Genomic DNA, 26123 nt, shown 5'->3' on the forward strand with positions numbered 1-26123 from the left:
CTGCTGCTGCTGTTGTTTGCTTTGGTTTTTGTTTTTGTGCGCGCGCCGATTGAAGTTTGTCCGACGCCGACGTCGACGTTCGTCAAATTTGTTGGCATCAGCAAACGGTTTTTATTCAACGCGAAACAACAGCAACAAGAAGAACAACAAAAACAGCAGCAACAACAGCAGCAATGATGATGACGATGCCGATGACGAGCAAGACAGCCGAGAAAGAGGAAGACGGCATGCGCCGCCTTGCACTCGCGCGACTGCCACCAATTGGACCACCCAAAGCGTCGAGCTTCCGCGCGCTCCTCTTGCCTATCCCCCCAACCCCTAACCGCATAAATTCATATTTTTCTAGCTGCTGCTGCTGCAGTCGTCGTCGCCACCGTTGCGGACGCCGTTTTACTTTTTACGATAAATTACAAAAGCAATGCTGCAATCATTCATTCATGAGGGGATCCCAAGCCCCCCGCTGCCGTCCTTAAACTTCGTGTAAACATGTGTAAATCATGACCCGTTGATGGCCTCCACGTAGACAATGCGCTGGGGCGCAGGGCGCAACATGTGACGTCCTCGCCGCTTTTGCACTGCGACCCCAGTGCTTTTCCAGTTTATGTAGATAAATGAGTTGTGGAAAGCTGTTCCAGCCTGACAGCTCCGCTGCTTGCTTAAGTCATTCCAGCTCTCGATTCGATTTCCAATAAGTACCAATGATTCCTGAATGCAACTGCTGCCATTTGGCGCTATTGGCCGCCAACGTAGTTCGACATTCCCATTCTTATAATCGTATTGTCCCACCAAAAGGATAAAGCAAATATTATTTATGCTTGTGCATGTGTGTGTGTGTGTGTGTGTGTGTGCCTCCTCGGGCCCTGAGAACTTTTTTCGGTTTGTGCGCATACGGTTTGTGGGCAAAGGCCGTGCACTTCCGAGCCGCACACATATTTGTGTGTGTTTTTTGTTTGTTTATACTTAAAGCGTTATTTCAATAAACATATCATGGCAAAGGGCAAATTTTTGATATTGAATTTTTGATACATTCTCAAAAATGTGCAGCCCAAATATGCAAGTTTTTTTCTGTTCTAACGATATAACAGAATTCTTACTATTTAAACCACCATAAATAAAGGCTAATAATATGTTGTATCTGATTGATTAATCATAATTTATCACATACTTGGAGATAATCTGCGTATGTATGTACACATACATATTTTCCTATATCAAAATTCACATTATTATATTATACATGCGTGCATGCATATGTTTATACATACAAACACACACCCATTCATGCACACATACAAACAGAAATTTAATGAATTTTCCAACACACTGGACTTGTCAAGCAAGGCTGTCCAGTTTCTTCCATTGCTACCTAGAAACCTGCTGTTGCCGCCTCTACTAATGCCATTACCTTCTCCTCCAGATCATCCTCCCCTTTTAGTTCTTCTCATCTTATTCTTGTGACTTCTCCTTTTCCTTTCTCTTCTTGCTCTTCCTGTTTCTCTTCCTCCTGCAGCACCGAGGAATTCACAGCTTCCTTCATTGTTGTAGCTTGCGAGTCTTATTTGAGTTTTTGAAGATCGCATATTAGACCATTTTAAGTTTTATTTAATTATTTATTTATTTAACTATAAGAGAAGTTAAGAAAGCTTGGTCTGCGATTCGTACAATATGCAGATGCTTATTTACATTATACATAGTAGATTCAGATGTACATACACATGCAAGTATACGCCCAATCAGTCAGCCATTAGTCAATTAGTTTTAAAAATATATATTTACAAACATAATCAAGGGCTTTGCTAAAGATATTTTCTTAAATTTATAATATTTGAATTTCGATTTTTATAGCACTCAGCAATTTGCAAGGCTTACGCAACAGTCTGGCAGCGTAGCAACTGTTCATGCTGACGTCACACTTGCCATAATATGCTGTGCTGGTAAATGCCGAACTATTTGGCGCTTAACAGCACTGACAAGCGCTGATCGTTTTCAATGTGACCAGCTGCTACGGGTTATTGGTGTTTTTTTGGTATCAGAGTGAGAACCGCAGTAGCTGCCCAAAAGTGATTCACGCTCGCGAACGCCAATAGCAATATTAACAAATAGAAAATAGTTTTCGCATTGCCGCCAGACAAAAAATTAGAGAATTTAAATAATTTAATAAAGCAGCCGCAAGTATTTTCGAAAGTGCAAAACGACAGCCCGCTACGTTTGCGTCGGCTCAAACTCTTGACTGCGCGTGTGCATGCGTGTGTATGTGTTTGTGTGAAAGGAGGAGGAGAAGCAACACAAAAAAAGTGTACAGACGACGCGCAGACGCAACGATCTGCAGTGGCTAATTAAAAGTACCGAAAAACGCGAGTGAAAATTAATTACTAACGGGCGCAAATTTCGCCAAAAATCAGATCACGAGTTGGTTAACAAGCAGCAAACAGCGATAATAACAAAATGGGTTGTGCCGTAGGTACAGCACGAGATAAAGAAGCCATCGAACGTTCCAAAAACATCGACCGGGCGCTCAGAGCCGAAGGAGAACGCGCCGCCTCGGAGGTTAAGCTGCTGCTCTTAGGTGCGTCTCTCAGAACTTTCCAACTTTCCTAAGCATTAACTAAGGCCTTTAGTCGGTGACCAAAATTGCGACGCCATGTACAAATATTGGTGAACTACTTTCCAGTGGGGTGGGTTTTTGCCATTGGATGAAAGCCGTTGCAATTCGGGCTTATTTAACTCGCCTGACTAAACGCTGTTATTTTTAATTTTTTTTTTTTAATCGAATCGAAACTCGATGCTCGATTCATCTTTGGCAGTGGTCTGGCATTATGCAATGCACATGTCTAATAATTCGATTGCGATAAGAAATTGAAAGTAAATTGAAACCAAATGTCGGCTGCGGCGGCTCCAACAAGTGGGGCGCCATCAATCGGCTTGCCAATGGAAACATGTTTGTGCTGCGGTTCTTTTTACATATACAAAAGAAGAAGACGTATGTATATACGTATGTGTGTGTGTGTGTGTGTGTGTGTGTAATGAGTGGCACTTGCTGTTGCGTTTCTTTGGTGAGAAATGTGCATTGAGGCGTTTCGACGCCATTATTTCAACTTTGACCTCTGCCACTAGCAGAGCGCTTGCGCAGTGAAATTGGACGCCGCGTCGCTTCGCGTTTTTGGCCTTTTGCAATTAAATTTCTAGGCAAACAGCAAGCCGAGAAAATATCTGTGAGTGCTCATTTCGAGCCCACTTTTCATTCATTCAATGTTGCAAACAATGCAATGGGTTTTCCAGCTTTTCAAGTAGCAGTCAACAGCAACAACAACTATTGCACTCGGAGGCTTTTGCTAATGAAGCGGCGCCCCGTTCGCTCGCTGATGACTCAAAAGGGGCTGACGAGCGGTTAATGATCGCAGCGGGGGGTGCGCGGAGTACATTCGACATGCCAGTTAAATGATATTTGCGCGAAATGAATTCACAACACTCGTCAACAAAAAATCTGCTTCGACCACAGCCAGAAGCTCCTAGAAGTCGTTATATTCATTTGTATACCCTTGCAGTGGGTATTTTAGCTGTGTCACATGATATGTAACGACAGCTTAGCATCGGTAGATGGATTGAGCCGTGATTGTCACTGTTTTAGGTCTTTGTTTCATTTTCACTATATATATATTTCGTCATATTTCGCAATATCAAATATTTTCCATAGAAACCATCAGCAAGGAATTAAATTTTTGTATGAATACGGGTAGGATAAAATGTACAGTGTATAAGTTGATACTGTATATTTCTAAGAACATTTAATCATTTATTATGAAATATTTTTAAATATAAGCTTTTCGTAACAGAATTTAGCTGCTTAAACAGAATTTTGCAGCATTTGCAGCTGCTCGTTTAATGCAAACAGCAAAAGTGGCAAGCGCATGAACTGTGCATGTGTTGGCCAGTGTTGGGTAGTGTAGCTTATGGCAAACACAGGCAATGAGAAAACACCTTGCACCAGTTGTTAACGTTTGCGCTCGTATTTATTTTATTGTTCATACAAACATCCACACATATGCAATAGTATTAGTTGTTGCTGTTGTGTTGTTGTTTTGTTTATGTTTTCATTTCTATGGCATTATCTCTGCCGCCGCTGGCTGCTGCGCCTGCGTACGCTCATTATTCCAGCCGCATTCAACGCGCGCTGTCTCTCTCTCTCAGTCTCTACCTCTCTCCATCTCGCTCTTGTGCGCAGACCTAATTGGTAGGGGCAGCGGCTCTTGTTGTTGTTGCTTGTACACTGACATTTAAAGTGGGGTGAACGATATTAGCGCAAATAAATGGCCCCCACATCAAATGCAGCTGTGTGTGTTTGTGTGTGTGTTTGGCTTATGCTTGTGCTTTGGCAGCCGCCGCAACATTGCCTCGTTTTATTGTGTAGATTTAATAAAATTTTGCTATTGTTGCAGCAGCTGTCTGACCATTGCACCCTACTCTGACAGCAGCCTCTCCAGTTAAATTACGGCACTTAATTTTCTGTCGGTTTCACTCTCCCTCTCTCTGCCTCCTCCCACCCTTTGACACGCCATTCAATTGAAAGTGCAATTTGGAGCTTTCTTTACTGATAAACACTTTAGGACAGGGGAATGTCATTTTTTTTTTACTGTATTTGCATTTGAGGCTTGGCTGGTCGCATTAGTTAACTACATTTATACATACATATGTACATATGTATGCAGGCACTTCAGACATATGCATATAAGTAAAAAATAAATTAACAAATAAACAAGCATATAAAGCGTTCCATTACTTATCGACACACAAACACACACACATAAACAATATTCCAACACTGACAGCAAGAGAAGCCCCTGAAACCCAACACAAACTGTCAACACAAACAACTTAATCAACAATTTTTAAGAATTTTATAAACACACACACACACATTTACACATACGTATGTGGTGTACGTATATAATGTACTTAATGTGCTGTTCTTGTCGCCAGTCGCCATAATTCATTTGTCGCCTTATCAATATTATCAATAAATGACCTTTGCGTCAGTTTTAAACAGCTATTTTCAGCTAAATTTTTGAGCGAACGCTGATTTCTTCTCTAAATGGCTTAACGGTAGCTATATATGTGAGCACTACGATAAAATTCCCTTTGAGTGTGTTGGACATTTCCTATGGTCATTTTTGCAACGATTAAGTGTTTATTTCCAGCTCTGCTCGCACGTCTGATTAACACATTTCTTTTCTCACTTCACTTATCTTAAAGTTCAGTCGTCAGCCGCTTGGCGGCGCTAATAAAAGTCGATAACGATTAGTCATGCAGTCAGAAAATGAGCGAAATGCTATGGAATAATGATTGCTGTGAACTTTTCCTGTCCAAATCTGTGTTTGCCTTTAGTCACCGGCAATGTATATGTATATATACATATTTGTATATACATAAGTATCTAATTGCACAGGAACTGCAATCATAGAAATAGCGTTGAGTTGTGCGACACGCCTCAAACTGTAGCCCAGGGTGACGGTGGCTGCGTGTATGTGTGTGTGAACTAATGAAGTTAATTTTAATACCGCTGATTATTATGATGAGCGATGATGATTATGAGCTTTTTGCTGCTGTTCTCGTTGTCCGCTTTGTACTCACCGCCTTGCAAAGTTCTTGGCTCTCTTTCTGGTTGCTTCTTCTTCGCACTGACCGCTTATTATGGCACAGCTAACGGTTCCTTGATAAATGAATACACGATTTATCTCTGTGTGTGTTTTTCTGCATATCTCTATGTTGTTGTTATTATTAAATTGACCTTTTTTTTGCCATTGTTGCCAACTGTTTTTTTGCCTTTTGTTTTGTTTTATTATTCGGTGGCAAGCTTCGAACATCGAATGTTTCATAATTTATATTCAGCCTGCCAAGGGCCCCCATTATGGCCCAGCTGACCGTCTTTTAAGCCATTACATTATTATAACGACATGGTTTTTATTGCCAAATTAGTACGCATTGTTAAAAGCAAAATAAAGATACATACTTGTATATGTATGTATATATGTACATACACATATTCCACATTGGTGGGCCGTGAGTTGCGATCGGGTAGTACTGGAAAAGTGAAAGTACTAAGCCGAGCTGCTCTTGCAATTACCTAATCAACACAGTCTGCCTCTCCGCTGCCAAAGCTCTTTCTGTCTGGGAATGGACCCACAACCACACCAAAAAGACCCATGCAACAACAACAACGACAAAAGCATCGAATGTTGCAAAAAATATAATAATAAAAATAATGTTGCCTTAATGCGCCATTGTTGCGATCGTGGACATCGTCTATCGCTTTATAACTTTTATAAACTTAGACCGGTAGCTAACAAAACTAAAGTCTGCGATAAAAACATCAATTTTTTAACATTTTTTTGTTAATGGGGGGGAAACTAGAAAACACGTAACATCAGTTTTTATCGTTAAAACAACTTCTGTGTGTGGTCAGCATATTCTTTTTGTTTACTTTTCGCTTTAAAGTACATACATATGTATATATTTTATGTACTTCCATAAAATGCTTGACATTTTTATTTATTTACAAGTTATGTTTAAATTTCGTACGAATTTTTGATATCTTGAGTGTGTCGCGAGAGTTCAATGAACTGCAGGCAATTGGTTAACAGGCAAATAAAAAGTACAGCTGATTTTAATTATAGAAAAAAAATTATAAAAATATCTGTACAAACGAATTAGTTTGTCCTGACTCACTGACTGACTGGAGATCAGGGCACAGCCTAAGTGATTAGGCGAATGCATAGAATCGGGGTGGTAATTGGAACAGATACTTTTACATATATCCAAAGCTGGCACGAATTACACACAATAATTTTAAGTGTAGGAGCGTCAAACTAAGAAGCGAGATGTCGCCGGCTCAAAGAAATGTATAGGAGCGGGGTGGAAATTGGAGAGGGTTCTTTAACGTATATCTAAAGCTGATGCGAATTACCCAATCAATTTAGGGTACTCAGCATTTGAACCGTGCGACTCCGAGTTATGCACAGTCAAAAATTCATACCTTTTCCCGTTAAATATGAAAACTCTACCCAATATACAAATAAAGAAGTAAATAAAACACTGAAAATGCCAATTATTTGCAATTTCCTATAACTTTATATATATTCGAGTAGTTGAGTTACTTACGAAATTACATGACCAACATCGTGACCAGCGCAATTGAGCACGTACGAAGGCAGCTAGCTTTTTGGCCTCTTGAACCGAAAGACAATTGAACAATTTGTGGCATCCATTCATTCATGAAAAAATGAAAAACAACAACAACAATGTCGCGCCAAACAGCGCCTGCTGACTTCTCCCCGAAAGCTGTTCCAGTCATACATTCATTCATTGGCGCTTTTTACGCATGACACAGACCATTCCCGATTACAAATTCAATTGTTTGCTGGTTGACAGAGGTCACGCCTACTAGAGCCAACATCCGCCCATTTGCACAATTGCACAATTGTAATTGTTGTTTTGTTTTTGGTTCAATTGCAGGCGCCGGCGAATCGGGCAAATCGACCATAGTCAAACAGATGAAGATCATCCACGAGACAGGCTACTCACAGGAGGAGTGCGAGGAGTATCGACGCGTCGTCTACAGCAACACTGTACAGAGCCTGATGGTCATAATACGCGCAATGGGCCGGCTAAAGATCGAGTTTGCAGATCCTGGCAAAACGGACATTGCTCGCCAGTTTTTCACACACGCCTCGGCGGCGGACGAGGGCATCCTGCTGCCGGAGATTGTGCTGCTGATGAAGAAGCTCTGGTCCGATGCCGGTGTGCAGCAATCCTTCTCACGCTCGCGCGAATATCAGCTCAACGACTCGGCCGGCTACTATCTGAACTCGCTGGACCGCATTGCGCAGCCCAACTATATACCCACACAGCAGGATGTGCTGCGGACGCGCGTCAAGACCACCGGCATCATCGAGACGCATTTCAGCTGTAAACAGTTGCACTTCAAGTGAGCTTCTTTTCGTTAAATTGTTTGGTCAGCTTTGACAATCCCTTATCCTCCTCTATGTAGACTCTTTGACGTGGGTGGTCAGCGTTCGGAACGAAAGAAGTGGATTCATTGCTTTGAGGGCGTAACGGCCATCATCTTCTGTGTGGCGCTTTCAGGTAAGGCTTAGCAACTGTTTATTTAATAAATTGTATTAATCTGTATCTCTTTTCTTGCAGGCTACGACTTGGTTTTGGCTGAGGATGAGGAAATGAATCGCATGATTGAATCACTAAAACTGTTCGATTCCATATGCAATTCGAAATGGTTTGTGGAAACGTCTATAATACTCTTCTTGAACAAAAAGGATTTGTTTGAAGAGAAAATCAAGCGATCTCCCCTTACGATATGCTTTCCGGAATACACTGGTAAGACAACACGAAATCTAAAGTAAAACGGAATTATTAAAATTGTGTATCTTCTGCAGGTTCCAATACTTTTGAGGAGGCCGCCAACTATATACGCATGAAATTCGAAAATCTCAACAAACGAAAAGACCAAAAAGAAATCTATACGCATCTCACCTGTGCCACAGATACAAATAATGTTAAATTTGTATTTGATGCGGTCACCGATGTCATCATCAAGAACAATCTGAAACAAATTGGTCTGTTCTAAGGGGGGGGAGATCAGTTGCGATACGAGTTTAGAGTGCGTCTTAGTATTAAAGGAAAACGCGCAAACATTTCCATTACATTATAATTAATTAACTATAAAGACATTATATGTATAATCTGATTAATCTACAATTTTATGTATATACTCTATGTAGTATATGCGATAGAATTGAAAACGCTTTACAAGCTCTTGATATATACTTACATATATAAACCGATTTTGTTGCCAGTAGTCAGTCTCGGAACAAATAACCAACTGCAATTAATTAAGTTAACCGTTAAAATGCTATAAGTGAACTAATTAAAATACGTATCCATGTATTGTATGTAATTTAACAAGTGTGTAAAGTAGACGACGCCAGGAGCTTGGTAAAGATAGCTGTCCAGATACATATGTATGTAATTCCCAATGCCCATAAATGTGGCCAGCTAACTTTGCGTTTAGTTAAGATTAAAGTAATTCATGTGACTAAATTGCATCGCGCAAAACAAGTGAACTTTTGAGCACGTGCGTGTCTCAACGGGTTTCCTTGATTTTCCGCAATGCATTTTCGGCCACGTTTTATAACACTGTCGAGAGTTTGCCAAGAGCTTAGCGCACTAGAAGAAGAGTGCGCGTGGGCCTAATTTTTGTATGCCCTCTACATTTAATTAGAAATTTTACTAATTTTCTTAGTAATAGCTTAAATAAAGACAAACTACAACAAACAATCAAACCACAACTTTAATGGCAGCCCAACAAGCAATTATTAATAACAATAATCAGCACGTGTAGTGGGGTCCTTTCAGGGCTTAAGCGCCGTTATACAACACTGTTCATTACTACTGTGGAGAATTTGTGCCTGTATCAGAAGTGCCTTCTTTTGCTGTCAACTTTTGTCGAAGTAGGTCGAGGCTTTTTAATTTTCTAAACCATTTAAATTTGTATAATATTCAGGTAGTTAATATAGCTCTGTTTAATATTGTGTAGGACGCTAGTATACAAATTCGAAGCCGAGGTTCAGATAAACAAAATGTTGAGGGCAATCATTTCGGTCGGTCAACGTGGAAAGCTTCCACTAACCCTGCTGTCGGCCAAGGGCGTTGTTGGTAAGTGCGAATCGCGAAAATTCGGATTAACATCCTTTGGATCACATTTGCATAGATTCCATTGTAGCGCACAACCATATACGCTTGTCGCATTCGTACTCCCGGCCACTTGTGCGCTATTTTGCTAGCGACGATAACAAGATTAAGGGATCGGTCGGCAGCAGCCCGACTGGCATAATTGGCAACGTGGGTCAATCTACGAGTCTGGGAAGTGTTACTGGCAATGAGCCGATTGCGTATGCGCAGACGCAGCCCGCTGCTGTGGGAGGTGACCCCGCTCGCGACGGTAACTTTGGCAAGAAGACGGGCGAGGTTGCTTCGCAGGCGCCTATGACACCTTCGGTGACAGAATCTGGCAAGATTGGCAACGAAGAGTCGTCTGTTGGGGCAAAATCGTCGACGTCGTCGTCGTCAAAGGCGAATGAGTCGAGCAAAGTGGTTGGCCAATCAGGTGATGGACCTACTGGCAATAAAATGGCTGACGATGCAGTTAAGCAGCTGCAGGAACTAGCCGCCAATCTGCCCAGCAAGGAACAGGTCGAGAAGTTCGTCTTTCGGGTGGTGGCATTTTTATATGACCTCATCTACTTGACGGCCACATGGACCATACGCTTTGTCGATGAAAAGATATTGCAGAACAACACTGTCAGATACTACTGGAAACGTTTCCATGAAAAGATGGAGCAGGCCAAGAAGGACTAAGCACAGCTAAGAAATTTGGATAAAAATCGAACATGCATATCATGTCGAATGCACAAAACATTAAACAAAGCTAAATCTCATATTTCCAGACTCGCACATGTGTATTTGTATACTTCATTATAGCTTAGTTTGCACATTTCATTTTTGGTTGCTTCAAATTCAGGTGAAGCTTGCAAAGCTAGCATATTCATCCAGCAATTTGGCCAGATATTTGAGTATCTTGTTGCGCGCCGCCTTCAGCTGTGGTGGATCGTTATTCAGCGGCTCGTACATGTTGGCGCAGTGTGCGGTGCCTGTAAAAGTTATCAGCATGAGCATCAAATTTCATCAGATTTGAAACTCTGGACTCTACCTTCAATATAAATGGTGGGCGTGTTGGCATTGGGCGAGACATACAAGCCCAGCGCGTGCCATGGATCGATGGAACCGTGCACGTACAGCACCTGTGTGGTCGCCGGCTTGAGGGCGCCATAGTACTTGTTCGTCTGGGCCACAGCCTGCTCAAGGAATTTGCCGTCCATACGATCCGAGAATATGTCCATGCACTGACGTATGAAGAAGTCAACGCCAAAGCGATCGCCGAATGTGTCCGATTTGTTTTCAGATGTCTGATAGAAGCCAAACTCAGTGCAGGTTTGGTAGGTCCATTGACGCATGCCCTTCGCTGCCTCCGAGTCCCACGAAACGTTCTTCATATCGGCTATCATTTTGTCGTACTTGTAGTCCAGGCACTTGGACTCGGACTGCTTCAGCATCATGTCATTAACCGCTGCCAAACGTGTCACAGGCGGTCCAATCGTGGTGTTCATCATGACATCACAGATCTGTAAGCATTCAGAGGATGTTAACACAATTTCTGCGCAGCTCTGATCAGCGTTTCCATACCTCATCGATGGTTATGTTGGCATGTGGACTGTTGTCCTTGTTGTACTGCACCACGCCGGCAAAGTTGCCAGCAATATTTTCAAATAGATTCGATATGTCCAATTGATTCTCAATCGAGTCTTTAAGGGGCGTGCACGTTCTAAGCGAAAGGTCATTGTTTAGTTATCTATTCGCAGTTGGGCAGTGGGCTACATACTTGAATTTCTCATCGAGATTACGTTGTCCAATCATGTGCTTCAGCAGTATCTCCACCTGAGCAATGCCGCGCGTCACAGCCTCCACGCATTCTGGCTTGTAGCTGGCCAGCGACGCCTTGACCACCTCGAAGTACTGGGTAAAATCGACCTGGGCCAGCAGCGGACCACTTGAGCTGATGGAGCCATCAATTAAATGCGGATACTTCTCGCGCGCCCAGGCAGCCAAGCTGCCTGGATAAGAGCCGCCAAATGCAATCCACTTCTGCTTTGCATCCATATTGTATTTGGTCTTCATGGTCGTAACAAAGTTGGCCAAGTCGGCCAACGCCTGCTCCGAGCTGAGATAAGCCAAGTTGCTGGTGGACAGATCGCTGGTCGGATGACTCTTGCCATAGAAACGATGCTCCAGCTGAATGCAGAGAGCACCAAAGTGTTCGGCATAATGCACCCAGGCGCCTTCATGCATCCACTTCTTGGTTGCCTCCCCCTCGCCGCCAATCATTAGAAACACCGGAGCATGACTGTCATTTCTGTAAAATGCATCGTTCACAAAGTAACGCTGTTGCCAGGTGCGTGTGTCGTCCGGCTGGAGGTGGTCCAAACGCTGCTCGAACCACAAATCCTCCACATCCATTGATTGCTGCAGGGTGGCAATTTTACTCGGTCCACCCAGAAATCCATTCACATGGCGGCCCAGTCGAAAGCTGCCCAAGCTGCTTGACTGCGCAATTAGGCAAGCCAGCAGCAGCGGCAGAAGACAATAACCCTCGCGATTGTTCGGAATTCGCAGCATTTTGCACATTAATCACAATCGCACGGTCTATGGCTTTTGTTTTTATTCTTTGGCTCGGGTCAAGTCGGTTTTTATTTGATTAGCACAAGAGCCGTTTGTCCGACTAACTGTAAAAACGGCACAAGACTGCAACTTATATAGTTCTATTTATGTACATATATATAAGTGGTATATACACACACACAGGCAATCTTTTTCTTTTTGCTTTTGTTGTTATTCTATTACACTTGCCGGCTGTTCTGCGGCGTTGCCACCTAGTTCAACCACGTCTGCCTGTTTGCGAGCCCTTTTCTAAGTAAGGTGAGTTATGCTAATTTACGCTATGTTTACGGGCGTTTGCATAGAAGCGTTGATCCCTTTATAAAAAGTAGCAAAATGAAAGGCACGACGTTGCCACCTTGTTTTAAAACGGCTTCCAGGCAACGGTTGCTTAATTTTCAAACAATAAATAAGCAGTTGATGTTCATATTGTTAGCATCCATTTCCAATAAAAAAATCGTAAAAAAAATTTTTATTTATATAATGACAACCGCGGTTAAAGAATACCAACAGCTAAAGCCGCGCGCAATTTTTGGCCTCAATGGCAAAGTGGAGAACGGGGTGCGTCAGCATCCCGTTACCCAGGCGGCCATATTTCCACTAGGCAACAAGATTGCCATTGCCGATTTCAAAAAGAACACACAAGAGTTTGTTGCCGGACACACAAACAGCATATCCTGCCTGGATGTCAGCAAGAGTGGCAAGTATATCGCCTCCGGTCAGGTCAATCATATGGGCTTTCGCGGCTACGTCATCGTATGGGATTATGAGTCGCGCAAGGAGATTGGACGTCACGATCTGCACAAAGTGAAAGTGCAGGCCATTTGCTTTACGGCCGAGGAACGCTTTGTCATTTCCATTGGAGGAAAGGACGACGGTTCCGTCATTGTTTTCGATATGAAGACATTGTAAATATGTAGTTGTTACCCAACCAATCTGTGCTCTCTTAACTGTTCTTCTCCACCTGCAGCACGCCCATTTGCCGCCAGCCTGTGTCACGCGCCATTTCTGGAAATGCACTCACTGTGCGTCCGCTACATAACAATCCGTATTTCTTTCTCACCGCCGGCGATCGTCATCTGCGCCTGTGGAGCATTCTACGTGAGCAGAAGAAGCTGTACGTGCAGGATGTCCAGTTGGCTAGCAAGTCGCGCCAGTTCTACTGTGCCCGTATCGATAAGAAGGATGAGTACGCCTATCTGGGAACCAGCACTGGCGATATTGTGAAGATCGTGCTCAACTGCTGCGACAGGGACAATGTGACCCGACCAGGTTCATCTAGCGGTATACTGGGCGCCTTTGGCACACATAATCCACGCAAGCCCACGGGTCGCGATTGCAATCGCTATGTGAACGGCGTGCGTGCACTATATGTGCTGGAGGAGGGACGCCTGCTAATTGGTGCCGGCGATGGTGGGGTGGAGCTGGTAGAGGAGCGCACGGAGATACCATTGATCAATTTCCGAGAGTATCCTGGACCTACATGGCCCTACTTGCGCACGGTAAGTCATCGTCTTTGGGCTTGACTGAATGTCAAATACGATTCCGTCTTTCTGCAGGTGAAGAGAACCCGTGTTTCGGGTCGCATCTCTTCGTTTGTGCGCTCCACTCCAGAGAAATTCTACATATGCACGGACACCAATGAGATTTACATGCTGAACATATCAACCTGGGTACTAAAGCTGATGCGCACATGCCACGCCAAGGCAGTCTATTTTATTACATTTCCCAAGTAGGAACAGCTAGCAGCTGGTCTCTCGTGATCCCTTAATACCCAATTGCAACTCTTTCAGAAACTATGCAGCTGTTTTTGCCACCGCGGGCCATGAGAGCATACGCATCTGGTCCTCGAATCGAAAGCAGGAGCTGCTGCGCATCATGGTGTACAACTTTAACTGCGCTGCGGTGCGCTTCGCCCAGGATGGCACCAGCATTGTGTCCGTGTGGAATGATGGCATCATACGCGCCTTTACGCCCATCACTGGCCGTCTTATCTATGCGATACCCAATGCTCATAATAAGGGTAAGCCCTCAATTCGTAGTTCAGTAATCCTTAAACCAATCCCACAAATTTGAACTTCATTCAGGTTGTAGTGCACTGGCGGTGGCATCTACTGGCCGCTTCATCGTAACTGGCGGCATCGAGGGACAGGTGCGTGTGTGGAAGATCGAGCCATATCGTCAGGATCTAGTCGGCGTGCTGAAGGATCACTCGGGTCCCATTACCTCGCTGGACATCAACTATCTGGACACTGAAGTGATTTCCGCCTGCACTGACGGCTCCTGCGTTATTTGGGATATCAGTCGCATGACCCGCAAACAGGTGGTGACTGCCAATACGCAGTTCATGTCCGTCCTTTACATCCCGACTGGAGTACAGATACTCACGTGTGGCTCGGATGGCAGAATCATCTACTGGATGGTGTACAATGGAGCACTGATACGCGAGCTGACCGCCTCGAAGAAGTCATCTGTGAACTGTTTGTCGATGAATGCCACCGGCGACTTTTTTGTTAGCGTTGGCAGCGATCTGCAGGTGAAGCTGTGGGATTACAACAGCGGCGATGTGGTGGGTGTTGGATCGGAGCATGCCTCGTCTGTAATAAGCGCTGCGTACAGTCCGTGCGGCAAGATGTTTGTCACAGGCAGCACGGATGGCTCTCTGATCATTTGGGATGTGCCCCAGGATTATTGGGGTAGTCCCAATCCGGGCGATGGCCCCAGCTACCAGCTGCCCAAGGCCCAGCCGAAAGCCAAGGTTGTTCAGTCACGCGTGGACTCCGGCACACGTTTGAAACCTGCGCCCGGCGAGAATATCAATGGTCTACTCAAAGCTACGCCCAAGGATGACATCTGCTGTGTCGAGTGCCCGCCTTGCGCCAAAAAGGAAATCAAGGCTGCCGATCCCTTCGCCGAGTGCAAGATTGTACCGGATGTCAGGAAGTGTTAATTGATTAAAATAAATAAAAAGAGCATCTACTAAAAATGGAATTTAATCACAGGATCAATTTTGAAATTATTCTCCGGCATCAGTTTGGGTATTAATGAATGTGAACTCTACTTTTTATACCCTAAACCCATTGAAAATGGGTAAATGGTAAATGGTAAATGTCACTAAACGTGACATGTAGCTTCTAGAATAGTATATGTATATCTTTCATTTTATAGCTATCACCACCTTCCCGCTACTACTTCATAGCTATAAATCAATTAAATAAACCAATTTATATTTAAGAAATACATGACTTGTGTGGTAGAAAGGCGTCGCTGTCTTTTTATTTGCTCACACTACAGGAAACTGCTATGGCTTACTCTCATCCATATGATTTGTGCGATAGAACGGCATCGCTGTTTTTTATTTCAGTCCCACTTACTCTCAGTGCTCTCAATGTTCTTTCTCTTAATGTTTAGTGATCGTTTAAATGCGTGTGTGTGTGTATGTGTCCGCACAAGCAAAAATGCGCACAAATTCAATTTTTTCTGAAATGTCGGAGAAATTTGTTTTCCCTTTTGATGGGACGAGTAATATGAAATAATAAAAAGGTTTGCCACATCGATGCGGAATTCTTGCATTTTAGCTCGCTATCGTTGGTAAGGGTACCTAAGCGTTGGCATGTGTGCATAAACATACAAATTTTTGGACTTGCTATTCACGCATACTTGCATATTTTGTATATGAATAGAAGCATTTATGCGTTGGGTACCTGTTGGTTATCTGCCTGTTCGATGCACAATTGACATTTCCAGTTTTTGGGATTTTTGTATTTCGGGCTCTACACACACGCACACACATACATACACAAATGTGTGTGAATGGGCAGATCCTGGGCGCAAAAGAAAATTTTATTATTGGCACGCGTCTGACGCTTTACAGTTTTATTCGCTTTGTTGACGATTTTTGCTGATATGGCTGATTTCTTGAATTCAGGAGCTTCTCCTTCAGGGCCAAAAATATCCAAATTGTCCGCAGATCTTTTTGTTTCTAACGCCGATGGAGTGAAGCCCGCCATGTTATCCCCACTTCTTTTTCTAGGACTTACCGCAGTTGCAGGAATTAAGTTTATAGGCACTTTTATTTATTTGTTTATGATTCTTTTTTTTTTTTTTTTAAACGCACTAGATAGCTAGATTTCCGTTCAGTCCGGTTTTAAAACAATAAATAAGCAGTTGCTGTTCAAATTCAGTCAGCAGTCGGTGTAGCATTTCCAATAATAGAAATCTGTTAAAAACAAAATCAAAATATATATTTTATATGATAATGGCAACCGCGGTTAAAGAATACCAACATCTAAAGCCGCGCGCAATTTTCGGCCTCAATGGCAAAGTGGAGAACGGCGTGCGTCAGCATCCCGTTACCCAGGCGGCCATATTTCCACTAGGCAACAAGATTGCTATTGCCGATTTCAAAAAGAACACACAGGATTTCGTTGCCGGACACACAAACACCATATCCTGCCTGGATGTCAGCAAGAGCGGCAAGTATATCGCCTCCGGTCAGGTCAATCATATGGGCTTTCGCGGCTACGTCATCGTGTGGGATTATCAGTCGCGCAAGGAGATTGGACGTCACGATCTGCACAAAGTGAAAGTACAGGCCATTTGCTTTACGGCCGAGGATCGCTTTGTCATTTCCATTGGAGGAAAGGACGATGGTTCCGTCATCGTATTCGATATGCAGTCATTGTAAATATGTAGTTGTTACCCAACCAATCTGTGCTCTCTTAACTGTTCTTCTCCACCTGCAGCACGCCCATTTGCCGCCAGCCCGCCACGCGCGCCATTTCTGGAAATGCATCCACTGTGCGTCCGCTACATAACAATCCGTATTTCTTTCTCACCGCCGGCGATCGGCATCTGCGCCTGTGGAGCATTCTACGTGAGCAGAAGAAGCTGTACGTGCAGGATGTCCAGTTGGCTAGCAAGTCGCGCCAGTTCTACTGTGCCCGTATCGATAAGAAGGATGAGTACGCCTATCTGGGAACCAGCACTGGCGATATTGTGAAGATCGTGCTCAACTGCTGCGACAGGGACAATGTGACCCGACCAGGTTCAACTAGCGGTATACTGGGCGCCTTTGGCACACATAATCCACGCAAGCCCACGGGTCGCGATTGCAATCGCTATGTGAACGGCGTGCGTGCACTATATGTGCTGGAGGAGGGACGCCTGCTAATTGGTGCCGGCGATGGTGAGGTGGAGCTGGTGGAGGAGCGCACGGAGATACCATTGATCAATTTCCGAGCGTATCCGGGACCCACATGGCCCTACTTACGCACGGTAAGTCATTGTCTTTGGGCTTGACTGAATGTCAAATACGTTTCCGTCTTTCTGCAGTTGAAGAGAACCCGCGTTTCGGGTCGCATCTCTTCGATTGTGCGCTCCACTCCAGAGAAATTCTACATCTGCACGGACACGAGTGAGATTTACATGCTGAATATATCAACCTGGGTACTAAAGCTGCTGCGCACATGCCACGCCAAGGCAGTCAATTTTATTACATTTCCCAAGTAGGTTCAGCTAGCTAGCTGGTCTCTCCTGATCCCTTAATACCCAATTGCAACTCTTTCAGAAACTATGCAGCTGTTTTTGCCACCGCGGGCCATGAGAGCATACGCATCTGGTCCTCGAATCGAAAGCAGGAGCTGCTGCGCATCATGGTGTACAACTTTTTCTGCGCTGCGGTGCGCTTCGCCCAGGATGGCACCAGCATTGTGTCCGTGTGGAATGATGGCATCATACGCGCCTTTACGCCTATCACTGGCCGTCTCATGTATGCCATACCCAATGCTCATAATAAGGGTAAGCCTTCAATTCGTAGTTCAGTAATCCTTAAACCAATCCCACAAATTTGAACTCCATTCAGGTTGTAGTGCACTGGCGGTGGCATCTACTGGCCGCTTCATCGTAACTGGCGGCATCGAGGGACAGGTGCGTGTGTGGAAGATCGAGCCATATCGTCAGGATCTAGTCGGCGTGCTGAAGGATCACTCGGGTCCCATTACCTCGCTGGACATCAACTATCTGGACACTGAAGTGATTTCCGCCTGCACTGACGGCTCCTGCGTTATTTGGGATATCAGTCGCATGACCCGCAAACAGGTGGTGACTGCCAATACGCAGTTCATGTCCGTCCTTTACATCCCGACTGGAGTACAGATACTCACGTGTGGCTCGGATGGCAGAATCATCTACTGGATGGTGTACAATGGAGCACTGATACGCGAGCTGACCGCCTCGAAGAAGTCATCTGTGAACTGTTTGTCGATGAATGCCACCGGCGACTTTTTTGTTAGCGTTGGCAGCGATCTGCATGTGAAGCTGTGGGATTACAACAGCGGCGATGTGGTGGGTGTTGGATCGGAGCATGCCTCGTCTGTAATAAGCGCTGCGTACAGTCCGTGCGGCAAGATGTTTGTCACTGGCAGCTCTGGTGGCTCACTGATCATTTGGGATGTGCCCCAAGAATATTGGGGTAGTCCCAATCCGGGCGATGGGCCCAGCTACCAGCTGCCCAAGGCCCAGCCGAAAGGCAAGGTAGTTCAGTCACGCGTGGACTCCGGCGCACGTTTGAAACCTGTGCCCGGCGAGAATATCAATGGTCTACTCAAAGCTACGCCCAAGGATGACATCTGCTGTGTCGAGTGCCCGCCTTGCGCCAAGAAGGAAGCCAAGGCTGCCGATCCCTTCGCCGAGTGCAAGATTGTACCGGATGTCAGGAAATGTTAACGATTTTTTATCTTATCCTTGTACCTTATTCAAATTATTAGCTTGAAATAAATAAATAGAGCATCTACTAAAAAAGGAATTTAATCACATGTTGATTTTGAAATTATTTTTCGTCATCAGTTCGGGACTTAATGAAAGCGAATTCTACTTTTTTGGCTTCTTCTTTTGCTTGTTTTTTCATTTCCTCCTCCTGGCGCTTGTTCTCCTTTGCAGCTTCGGCTTCCTGTCGCTTGCGCTCCTTATCGGCTTCGGCGTTTAGTCGCTTTTGTTCCTTTTCAGCTTCAGCCATTTGCTTCTTCTCTTCCTTCTCGGCCAGAGACTGCTGCTGCTTGGCCTCCTTTTCAGCGGCAGCCTGCCTCTTTTTGGCTTCAGCCTCCCGCCTGCCATCATACTTTTTCCATTGCTTCTGCACGGCACCGAATTCCTTCAAGCGATCCTCCCTTTCCTTATCCGTTTCGACGGTCTTGCCATTGGCCTCAACGTCGATCTCATCCTCATAACCATCTGGCGGCAAGGGATTCCAGAAAGTATTATGGAATGCAGTGGTATTTCCGTCTCTGAAGAAATACGGCTTGTATCCACGCAGATACAAGTGCGACCAGTGCCTATATTCTGGTCGCTCCTCTTCCTTGCGTGAGGTGAACACAAGGACCGTCAGTATCGCAATCAGCGGCAGACCACCCATTATCGAGATCTTTTGCCACTTCTTTGAATTCTTGTAGTCTGGCGCTAGATGACCATTGATTGATTTTCATTATATCTTTTATTTAATATTGCTCTCAAAGAAGAGTTGACCGACTTACGTGGTTTGGGGCAGGGTGTACACGGACACTTTGGACCGCCACCGGATATTTTTGAGGGACAGGTGGCTTCTGTTTTCTGCAATCCCTCACGTTTGAGTACCAACTCTTCGCAGCTCAACTGCTTCCGTTTTTTCTCCTTAGGCGGTGGTGGACAAGGTGGCGGCTTCTTCTTAGCTTTGCACGAGGCGCCGCCACTAATCGCTGTTTCGTCCTTCTTGGGTGGCGCATCCTTCTTGCATTCAGCCTTCTTCGGATCGCTACCAGCTTTCGGTTCGTTCTCAGCTTTCGGATCGCTCTCAGCTTTCGGTTCGCTTTTGCAATCGGGCTTCTTCACTTCTGCTACAAACATAAATTAACGACTGGTTTTTCCGTTAATTTGAATTATTTTGTACCTTTCTGTTCGCATTTATCGCCATCGTCTGGCTTCTTGGTTTTATCGGACATATAACGATAGCGCGCATTGGATAATGATGGAATTGCTTGGTACGACAATCGTGGGTTTTTGATAAGACTTAATAACTGCAGCATGATTTTTTAGCCCAGAAGAGGAGATTCGAAATTTTTGACCAAAATATTAAACCAAATACTGATGTCTAAAATTTGTAAAGTAAGGCAATCGACATTTTATATGAACACTTTAAAAAAGGAAACTCAAAGGTATCTACGGCAGTTTTTGTGTTGATTTTCAATGACGGCGCCAACTGTTTTAACAGCGTAAACAATCGATATCGGATGTGTTAGTTAACAGAGTGGGCTGCTAGTTCACGGTTGCTTACAGATTTGTGCTAACTTAACATTAGACAAACAAACACTAATTTTACCAGTAAATGTTATTTGAGAGATAAGCATGTTTTAACTCCTTAGATTAATATTTAAATATAGTATACAGACTTTGTTATTAAGAGTAATATGTGGATAGAAGGTCAAAGCGCACTTTTATACGTATACAAAAGTATACAAAACCTTTTCCGTTTATCACTCTATGCTAAAATATTTTACAAACAGGTTGCTCGAAAACATCTTAATATGGATATTGATATTAGATAATAGTATTATTTTGTTTTCAAGGACATAAACAGAAATGTTACACACCAAAGAGCGTTATTTAAACTTAAAAGAGTAGAGGGTGTCTCGCAGTTCGCCAACAGCACTGAGCATTTTGGCTTTTTACAGTCTGATTGGAAGTTTCGTTAACAGATGTTATTCGGACGCCGTGGAGGAAGCATTAAACATTTATGTGCATATGTATTGTTGTTTGAAAAAATTGTCGAGCGTAAATTGACGGTAGTTCTGCACATTCGGGCGTTATTTTGAATTAATTGTGTGTGTGTAAAAATCGATTTGAACAACAATGAAGGTCTGCTGCATTGGCGCTGGTTATGTTGGCGGCCCGACATGTGCGGTAATGGCGCTCAAGTGTCCAGATATTACCATAACGCTGGTCGATAAAAGCGCCGAGAGAATCGCACAGTGGAATTCGGAGAAATTGCCCATCTATGAGGTTAGTTTAAGTTATTGCTGTATATCTACGCGGCCGGATGATCATGTTTCCGAGTGCACACACATTTCTGTGTTTATTTGCATTTAAATAATGCTTGTGCCCATGCATGACCATGTGTGTGTGTGCGTGTGTGTTTGTGTGTGTGTGTCTGGGCTAGAGATCTATCGCGCTTCGTGCTATAAAATATAAAAACCAAAAATCCTAAACAAACAACACATCAATCAGAGATACACATACCAATCGCCAGACAATACCAAAACGTCGATGAACTTCTCATGCCCATGTTTTCAAGTAGCCCAGCATTCAACTTCACAGTCCCCCCCCTCTCCCTTACTTTTCCCAAAACACACTAAACCTCAAACCAGTTCCCCAACCGTCTCTGGCTGTTTGAGAAACTGATTTGTATACAACGCGCACCTTTCCTGCCCTCACCTAAAACGCACAAATGTGCGTGTGATTGCGGCGAAGATCGAGTACATCCGACAGTCGCGGATCGCGAATCGCAGGTGCTCAGCAAGGTCAATGGTCACTCTCCCCCCAAATAGAAGTGAACCCTCCCCCCCTTGCCGAGCAAACGAACATTCATTAGTCATTCATAAGGCACACACACACACACACACACACACACACACACACACACACACACACACACACATTCATCCGCAAGTACATACGCGTACTCACATGTTTATTGAGTGCCAAATAATTACACTAGCTAACAAGATTGCGAACATATTCGATTTGACCTAGTCAGGGAAAGCCGCTAAAACGTTCGCGCTCTCTTTATGCTGTTCTGTTTGTTGTCGCATTTCCGTTTCTTTTATTTTTGATTCCCCAGACTCGTTTCCGTCCGCGCCCCAGTTAACTACCCAAATCCTTATCAGGCCACATTACGTCTTGTGAGGCAGATAAGCCTGCTATCAGCCAGCGCTGGATAATGTGAAACTCACGGTCTGCGGGCGGCTTGACAGCAACATTTTTCAACAATTCTTGAATGCCTTCAGAACGGGTTGCGTCCACTCCGCCGGCCATGATTAATAAATATTATTCTTAGAATAATATCTGTCATTAGGCCAAGGCGTAATTTGAGTTCTATCTTATTTATTTATTTATGCCCACTTCAGTTAGAGGTTGCATCATCGCGTTGTAGATGCAACATTGTAAAAATAAAAAAAAACAATTAGCAAAACAAAAAAACGAATAGTTAATGCTGATGTCGGCGACGACGTCTCTTGTTTCTGTGCATGTATTTGCCCAGGTGCCAAATTGGTTGTTGCAATTCTTTAACGCTTGCAAATACGCTAATTGCTTTTTGTCTGTTGCGCTTATCAGCGCGGACAGATAGGAGGAGTTCATTATAGGCAGCGGCTACTCTTCAATTTGTTTACCACAATTTCGCTTCAACTGATGTATTTCTACAGAAATTGATTTAATTATGGCGAATAGATTTGCTTGCTCGTTGTTATTCTACGTTCTGCTGCAGCATTTCCCAATTAGCGACTTTCATTTCTTTTTGCTATAAATTATCATGTAAACAGGTTCAACAAACTCCCAATTCTGATTAAAATGCAAAGCTCGTAGAGTTTGAAAAATTGCACATTGCATAAACGAAACATCATGAGAGAATCATATATATATATATATATATATAGAATTACCCCTCATTTAGTGCAATATCTTTTTCTATAAAAAAAAAACCATTCGCTTGTTAGATAAGAAATATAATAAACTACCTCAATGAACAGAAAAACCCAATTATCTTATCTTTAAACCAAGCACAGGCGAGAGAACAGTTTACAGAACGGTCGAATTATCTGAAACTGGGCCGAGCTAAAGATATATTTTATCAATATATATAACAAATTTTTTCCCGCAGCCCGGTCTCGACGAGGTGGTCAAGAAGTGTCGCAATGTGAACCTCTTTTTCTCCACGGACATAACAACTGCCATAAAAGATGCCGACCTCATCTTCATATCGGTGAATACGCCCACGAAAACCTGCGGCAGTGGCAAGGGTAAGTTCTGCCTATGTCCAGCAAAACGATTAACTAACAACTTCATTGACTTTCAGGTCGAGCCGCGGATCTGAAATACGTGGAGAGTGCGGCACGCATGATTGCAGAGATCGCGCAGTCCAATAAAATCGTTGTCGAGAAGAGCACGGTGCCAGTGCGTGCCGCCGAAAGCATTATGCATATATTGCGGGCAAATCAGAAGCCCGGCATACACTATGATATACTCTCTAATCCGGAGTTTCTGGCCGAGGGCACGGCCATCAACGATTTGCTGAATGCGGATCGCGTTTTGATTGGCGGCGAGGAAACGCCAGAGGGCCATCAGGCGGTGGAGAAGCTGTCGTGGATCTATGAGCACTGGATACCAAAGAAGAACATACTGACCACCAATACGTGGAGCAGCGAACTCTCCAAGCTGGCGGCCAACGCATTTTTAGCGCAGCGCATCTCCAGCATCAACTCGCTGTCCGCGGTCTGCGAAGCCACCGGCGCTGATGTGTCGGAGGTGGCGCGTGCCGTGGGCCTGGACTCGCGTATTGGCTCAAAGTTTCTGCAAGCCTCCGTGGGATTTGGTGGCAGCTGCTTCCAGAAGGACATACTCAATCTGATCTACATATGCGAGAACCTGAACTTGCCCGAAGTGGCTGCCTATTGGCAGCAGGTCATCGACATGAACGACTACCAGAAGCGACGCTTCTCGCAGAAGATCATCGAGAGCCTGTTCAACACAGTGTCGGACAAGCGGATCGCCATTCTGGGCTTTGCCTTCAAAAAGAACACGGGTGATACGCGCGAAACGGCGGCAATTACCGTGTGCCAGACGCTGCTGGAGGAGGGCGCTAAGCTAGACATTTATGATCCCAAGGTGGAGCCAGAGCAAATTATTGACGATCTGACGCATCCGAGCGTAACGGAATCTCCTGAGAACGTAAAGAAGGCGGTCCAAATACACAGCGATCCGTACAGCGCAGTGCGCGCCACGCACGCCCTGGTGCTGTGCACGGAATGGGATGAGTTTGTGGACCTGGACTACAAGCGCATCTATCAATCGATGATGAAACCGGCATACATATTCGATGGACGTAAAATTCTAGATCATGAGCGTTTGCTGCAGATTGGCTTCCATGTGCAGACAATTGGTAAAAAGTACCAGCGGGCCGGGTTGCTTCGCTCGTGGGGCATTGTGCCGCAGCTGTAGGCGTGTCTAGGCGTGGCTGCAAGACTTAAAGTCGTCAACATTTTCCAGTATTTACGGGACTAACTGTGTAAATATGCCTTTATGTTTGTGTTTTTTTATATAAATAGTTCAAGTATTTCGCTAGATACGCCTAAGTATTCCTATATCTATTCCTACAACCAAATGTCGTTCCAGTTGCAATATAAATATAAACATTGCCGTTGCAAACGGACACCCAGTTAGTGCACTATATACAGGATCCGCATTTCTGTACCATCTGATCATTAAACAAACATTTACACGACTAATGTAAATTTTATAAAATAAACAACAATACTTCATAAATTGATATCTCAAAACGGTATTCTTCTAACAATCTGGCGATACCAAAGATACGAAGTTGCTGCCGATAAACTGAACCAGGTAACCAAATAAGAGAGATGATCGTTGCGCAGCGTGACACGTGTCTGTCCGCCTATTGGAGTATTGGGTGCAGCTTTTGCATCGTAAACGGCATCGAGGAAGATGGGCTCAGCTCCAGAGCTCGCACACATTCTGCCCAAATCGCGATAGAGGTAGACTTGGCCATCCTTGTGATCTGGCGTAAACTGGGGACGACTTTCGCCCGAGCGCACGACGGCCGTCAGCTCCACTTCATTTCGATTCTGGCCCAAGGCACGTTTCTCCTGTTCCACATTCTTCCGCGAGATCCAGCCTCGGTTTACGAGAACAATGTCACTGTGGGAAATTCGCGTAGGAGTTGGGAATTACAGCAGATGGTATTAGGCATAATATTTGTACGACTCACTCCCTGTCAGCCAACTGGAACGGAGTTATGACGAGGTAGCCATTGCCTGAATCGCGCTGAGAGAAGAGACCACCTTGCGTTTCCACACCATCTGGTCGTATCAGTGAGCGTGGTCCCATCAACATCTCCTTGTCATGCAGAAATCTCCCACGCAGGGTGACCAAACGATATTCCATTTGCGCCAACTGGCTCAAGCTGGGGCAAAGTAAAACAGTCACAACTGGGAGTAAAAGGTTAAGCTGCCAGCATTTGGGCATACTCATCGGGTAGATTCACCGGCGGCATGTGCAGCTGCTTATCCAATTCCTTAATTAGCTGTTCCTTCCAGATTTTACGCTTCACCTGCCACACGCCCAGGCCAAATGTGGTGGCGGGTATGAGCTACACAGGGCACTTAGTAAAAGAAATTTCTAATACATAAAGCTACTTACGAGTAGGAACCAACCTAGCGCTGTGATTTTATCCTTGTCCTTGTTGCCAATCGGAATACTCGTTGTCCATTCAAGTTTTTGATGCTGTTGTGTCATCTTTCTTGTGACCAGCTGCAGCCTGATGGTGGGTATTCTGTTTGTGCTGCCAGGCAGGCGTTGCAGTGCAAAGCTTTGCTTGCATATTTGTGCACTCAAACGAAGCATTATTTATGTATTTTTAATTAATTGAAGTTTTATAATTTCACGACAGAAGCAGCGACCCGGTTTAACACACTTTTCTCATAACTGTGGAGTCATTCTGTTAAATCAGCTGTTTGCTG

General features: G+C 44.3%; 8 protein-coding genes across 9 annotated transcripts; 5 read left to right on the plus strand and 3 right to left on the minus strand.

The window, feature by feature from the left end:
- Positions 1-2021: 2021 nt before the first annotated feature.
- Galphai (G protein alpha i subunit) lies at positions 2022-9353 on the plus strand. Its single transcript, XM_064691535.1, has 5 exons — positions 2022-2566; positions 7510-7981; positions 8045-8139; positions 8200-8388; positions 8448-9353. The coding sequence occupies exons 1-5, from the start codon at positions 2446-2448 to the stop codon at positions 8636-8638; spliced, it is 1068 nt and encodes a 355-aa protein (XP_064547605.1). The 5' UTR covers positions 2022-2445; the 3' UTR covers positions 8639-9353.
- A 149-nt stretch (positions 9354-9502) lies between these two features.
- Positions 9503-10518, plus strand: LOC135434815 (uncharacterized). The gene is made up of 3 exons (XM_064691537.1): positions 9503-9521; positions 9608-9726; positions 9794-10518. Exons 2-3 carry the CDS (start codon positions 9651-9653, stop codon positions 10426-10428), a joined length of 711 nt encoding a protein of 236 aa, XP_064547607.1. The 5' UTR covers positions 9503-9521; positions 9608-9650; the 3' UTR covers positions 10429-10518.
- Positions 10506-12453, minus strand: LOC135434813 (putative serine protease K12H4.7). The gene is made up of 4 exons (XM_064691534.1): positions 11510-12453; positions 11314-11452; positions 10781-11252; positions 10506-10721 (listed from the first exon to the last, which is right to left on the minus strand). Exons 1-4 carry the CDS (start codon positions 12310-12312, stop codon positions 10588-10590), a joined length of 1548 nt encoding a protein of 515 aa, XP_064547604.1. The 5' UTR covers positions 12313-12453; the 3' UTR covers positions 10506-10587.
- A 308-nt stretch (positions 12454-12761) lies between these two features.
- Positions 12762-15338, plus strand: LOC135434812 (cilia- and flagella-associated protein 52-like). The gene is made up of 5 exons (XM_064691533.1): positions 12762-13250; positions 13313-13844; positions 13902-14074; positions 14136-14365; positions 14430-15338. Exons 1-5 carry the CDS (start codon positions 12763-12765, stop codon positions 15290-15292), a joined length of 2286 nt encoding a protein of 761 aa, XP_064547603.1. The 5' UTR covers position 12762; the 3' UTR covers positions 15293-15338.
- A 1168-nt stretch (positions 15339-16506) lies between these two features.
- On the plus strand, positions 16507-19147 carry LOC135434759 (cilia- and flagella-associated protein 52-like). The gene is made up of 5 exons (XM_064691437.1): positions 16507-17025; positions 17088-17619; positions 17677-17849; positions 17912-18141; positions 18206-19147. The coding sequence occupies exons 1-5, from the start codon at positions 16595-16597 to the stop codon at positions 19066-19068; spliced, it is 2229 nt and encodes a 742-aa protein (XP_064547507.1). The 5' UTR covers positions 16507-16594; the 3' UTR covers positions 19069-19147.
- On the minus strand, positions 19134-20510 carry LOC135434763 (chromatin assembly factor 1 subunit A). Of its 2 annotated transcripts, none has more exons than XM_064691445.1 (3): positions 20264-20510; positions 19872-20207; positions 19134-19797 (listed from the first exon to the last, which is right to left on the minus strand). In XM_064691445.1, exons 1-3 carry the CDS (start codon positions 20397-20399, stop codon positions 19172-19174), a joined length of 1098 nt encoding a protein of 365 aa, XP_064547515.1. In that variant the 5' UTR covers positions 20400-20510; the 3' UTR covers positions 19134-19171. The 2 variants fall into 2 exon arrangements, with proteins under 2 accessions (XP_064547515.1, XP_064547514.1); XM_064691444.1 differs by having other exon boundaries at positions 19872-20210; positions 20264-20509.
- Positions 20511-21056: 546 nt separating this feature from the next.
- On the plus strand, positions 21057-24923 carry sgl (UDP-glucose 6-dehydrogenase sgl). The gene is made up of 3 exons (XM_064691443.1): positions 21057-21372; positions 23249-23387; positions 23444-24923. Exons 1-3 carry the CDS (start codon positions 21223-21225, stop codon positions 24583-24585), a joined length of 1431 nt encoding a protein of 476 aa, XP_064547513.1. The 5' UTR covers positions 21057-21222; the 3' UTR covers positions 24586-24923.
- Positions 24860-26083, minus strand: Surf1 (surfeit locus protein 1). Its single transcript, XM_064691446.1, has 4 exons — positions 25804-26083; positions 25632-25753; positions 25373-25567; positions 24860-25302 (listed from the first exon to the last, which is right to left on the minus strand). Exons 1-4 carry the CDS (start codon positions 26005-26007, stop codon positions 24918-24920), a joined length of 906 nt encoding a protein of 301 aa, XP_064547516.1. The 5' UTR covers positions 26008-26083; the 3' UTR covers positions 24860-24917.
- Positions 26084-26123: the final 40 nt, after the last annotated feature.

The sequence above is a fragment of the Drosophila montana genome, unplaced genomic scaffold (assembly GCF_035044405.1).
Source record: "Drosophila montana isolate Dmon_TW-CO22-7 unplaced genomic scaffold, ASM3504440v1 contig_3438_1, whole genome shotgun sequence".
Lineage (NCBI taxonomy): Eukaryota > Metazoa > Arthropoda > Insecta > Diptera > Drosophilidae > Drosophila > Drosophila montana.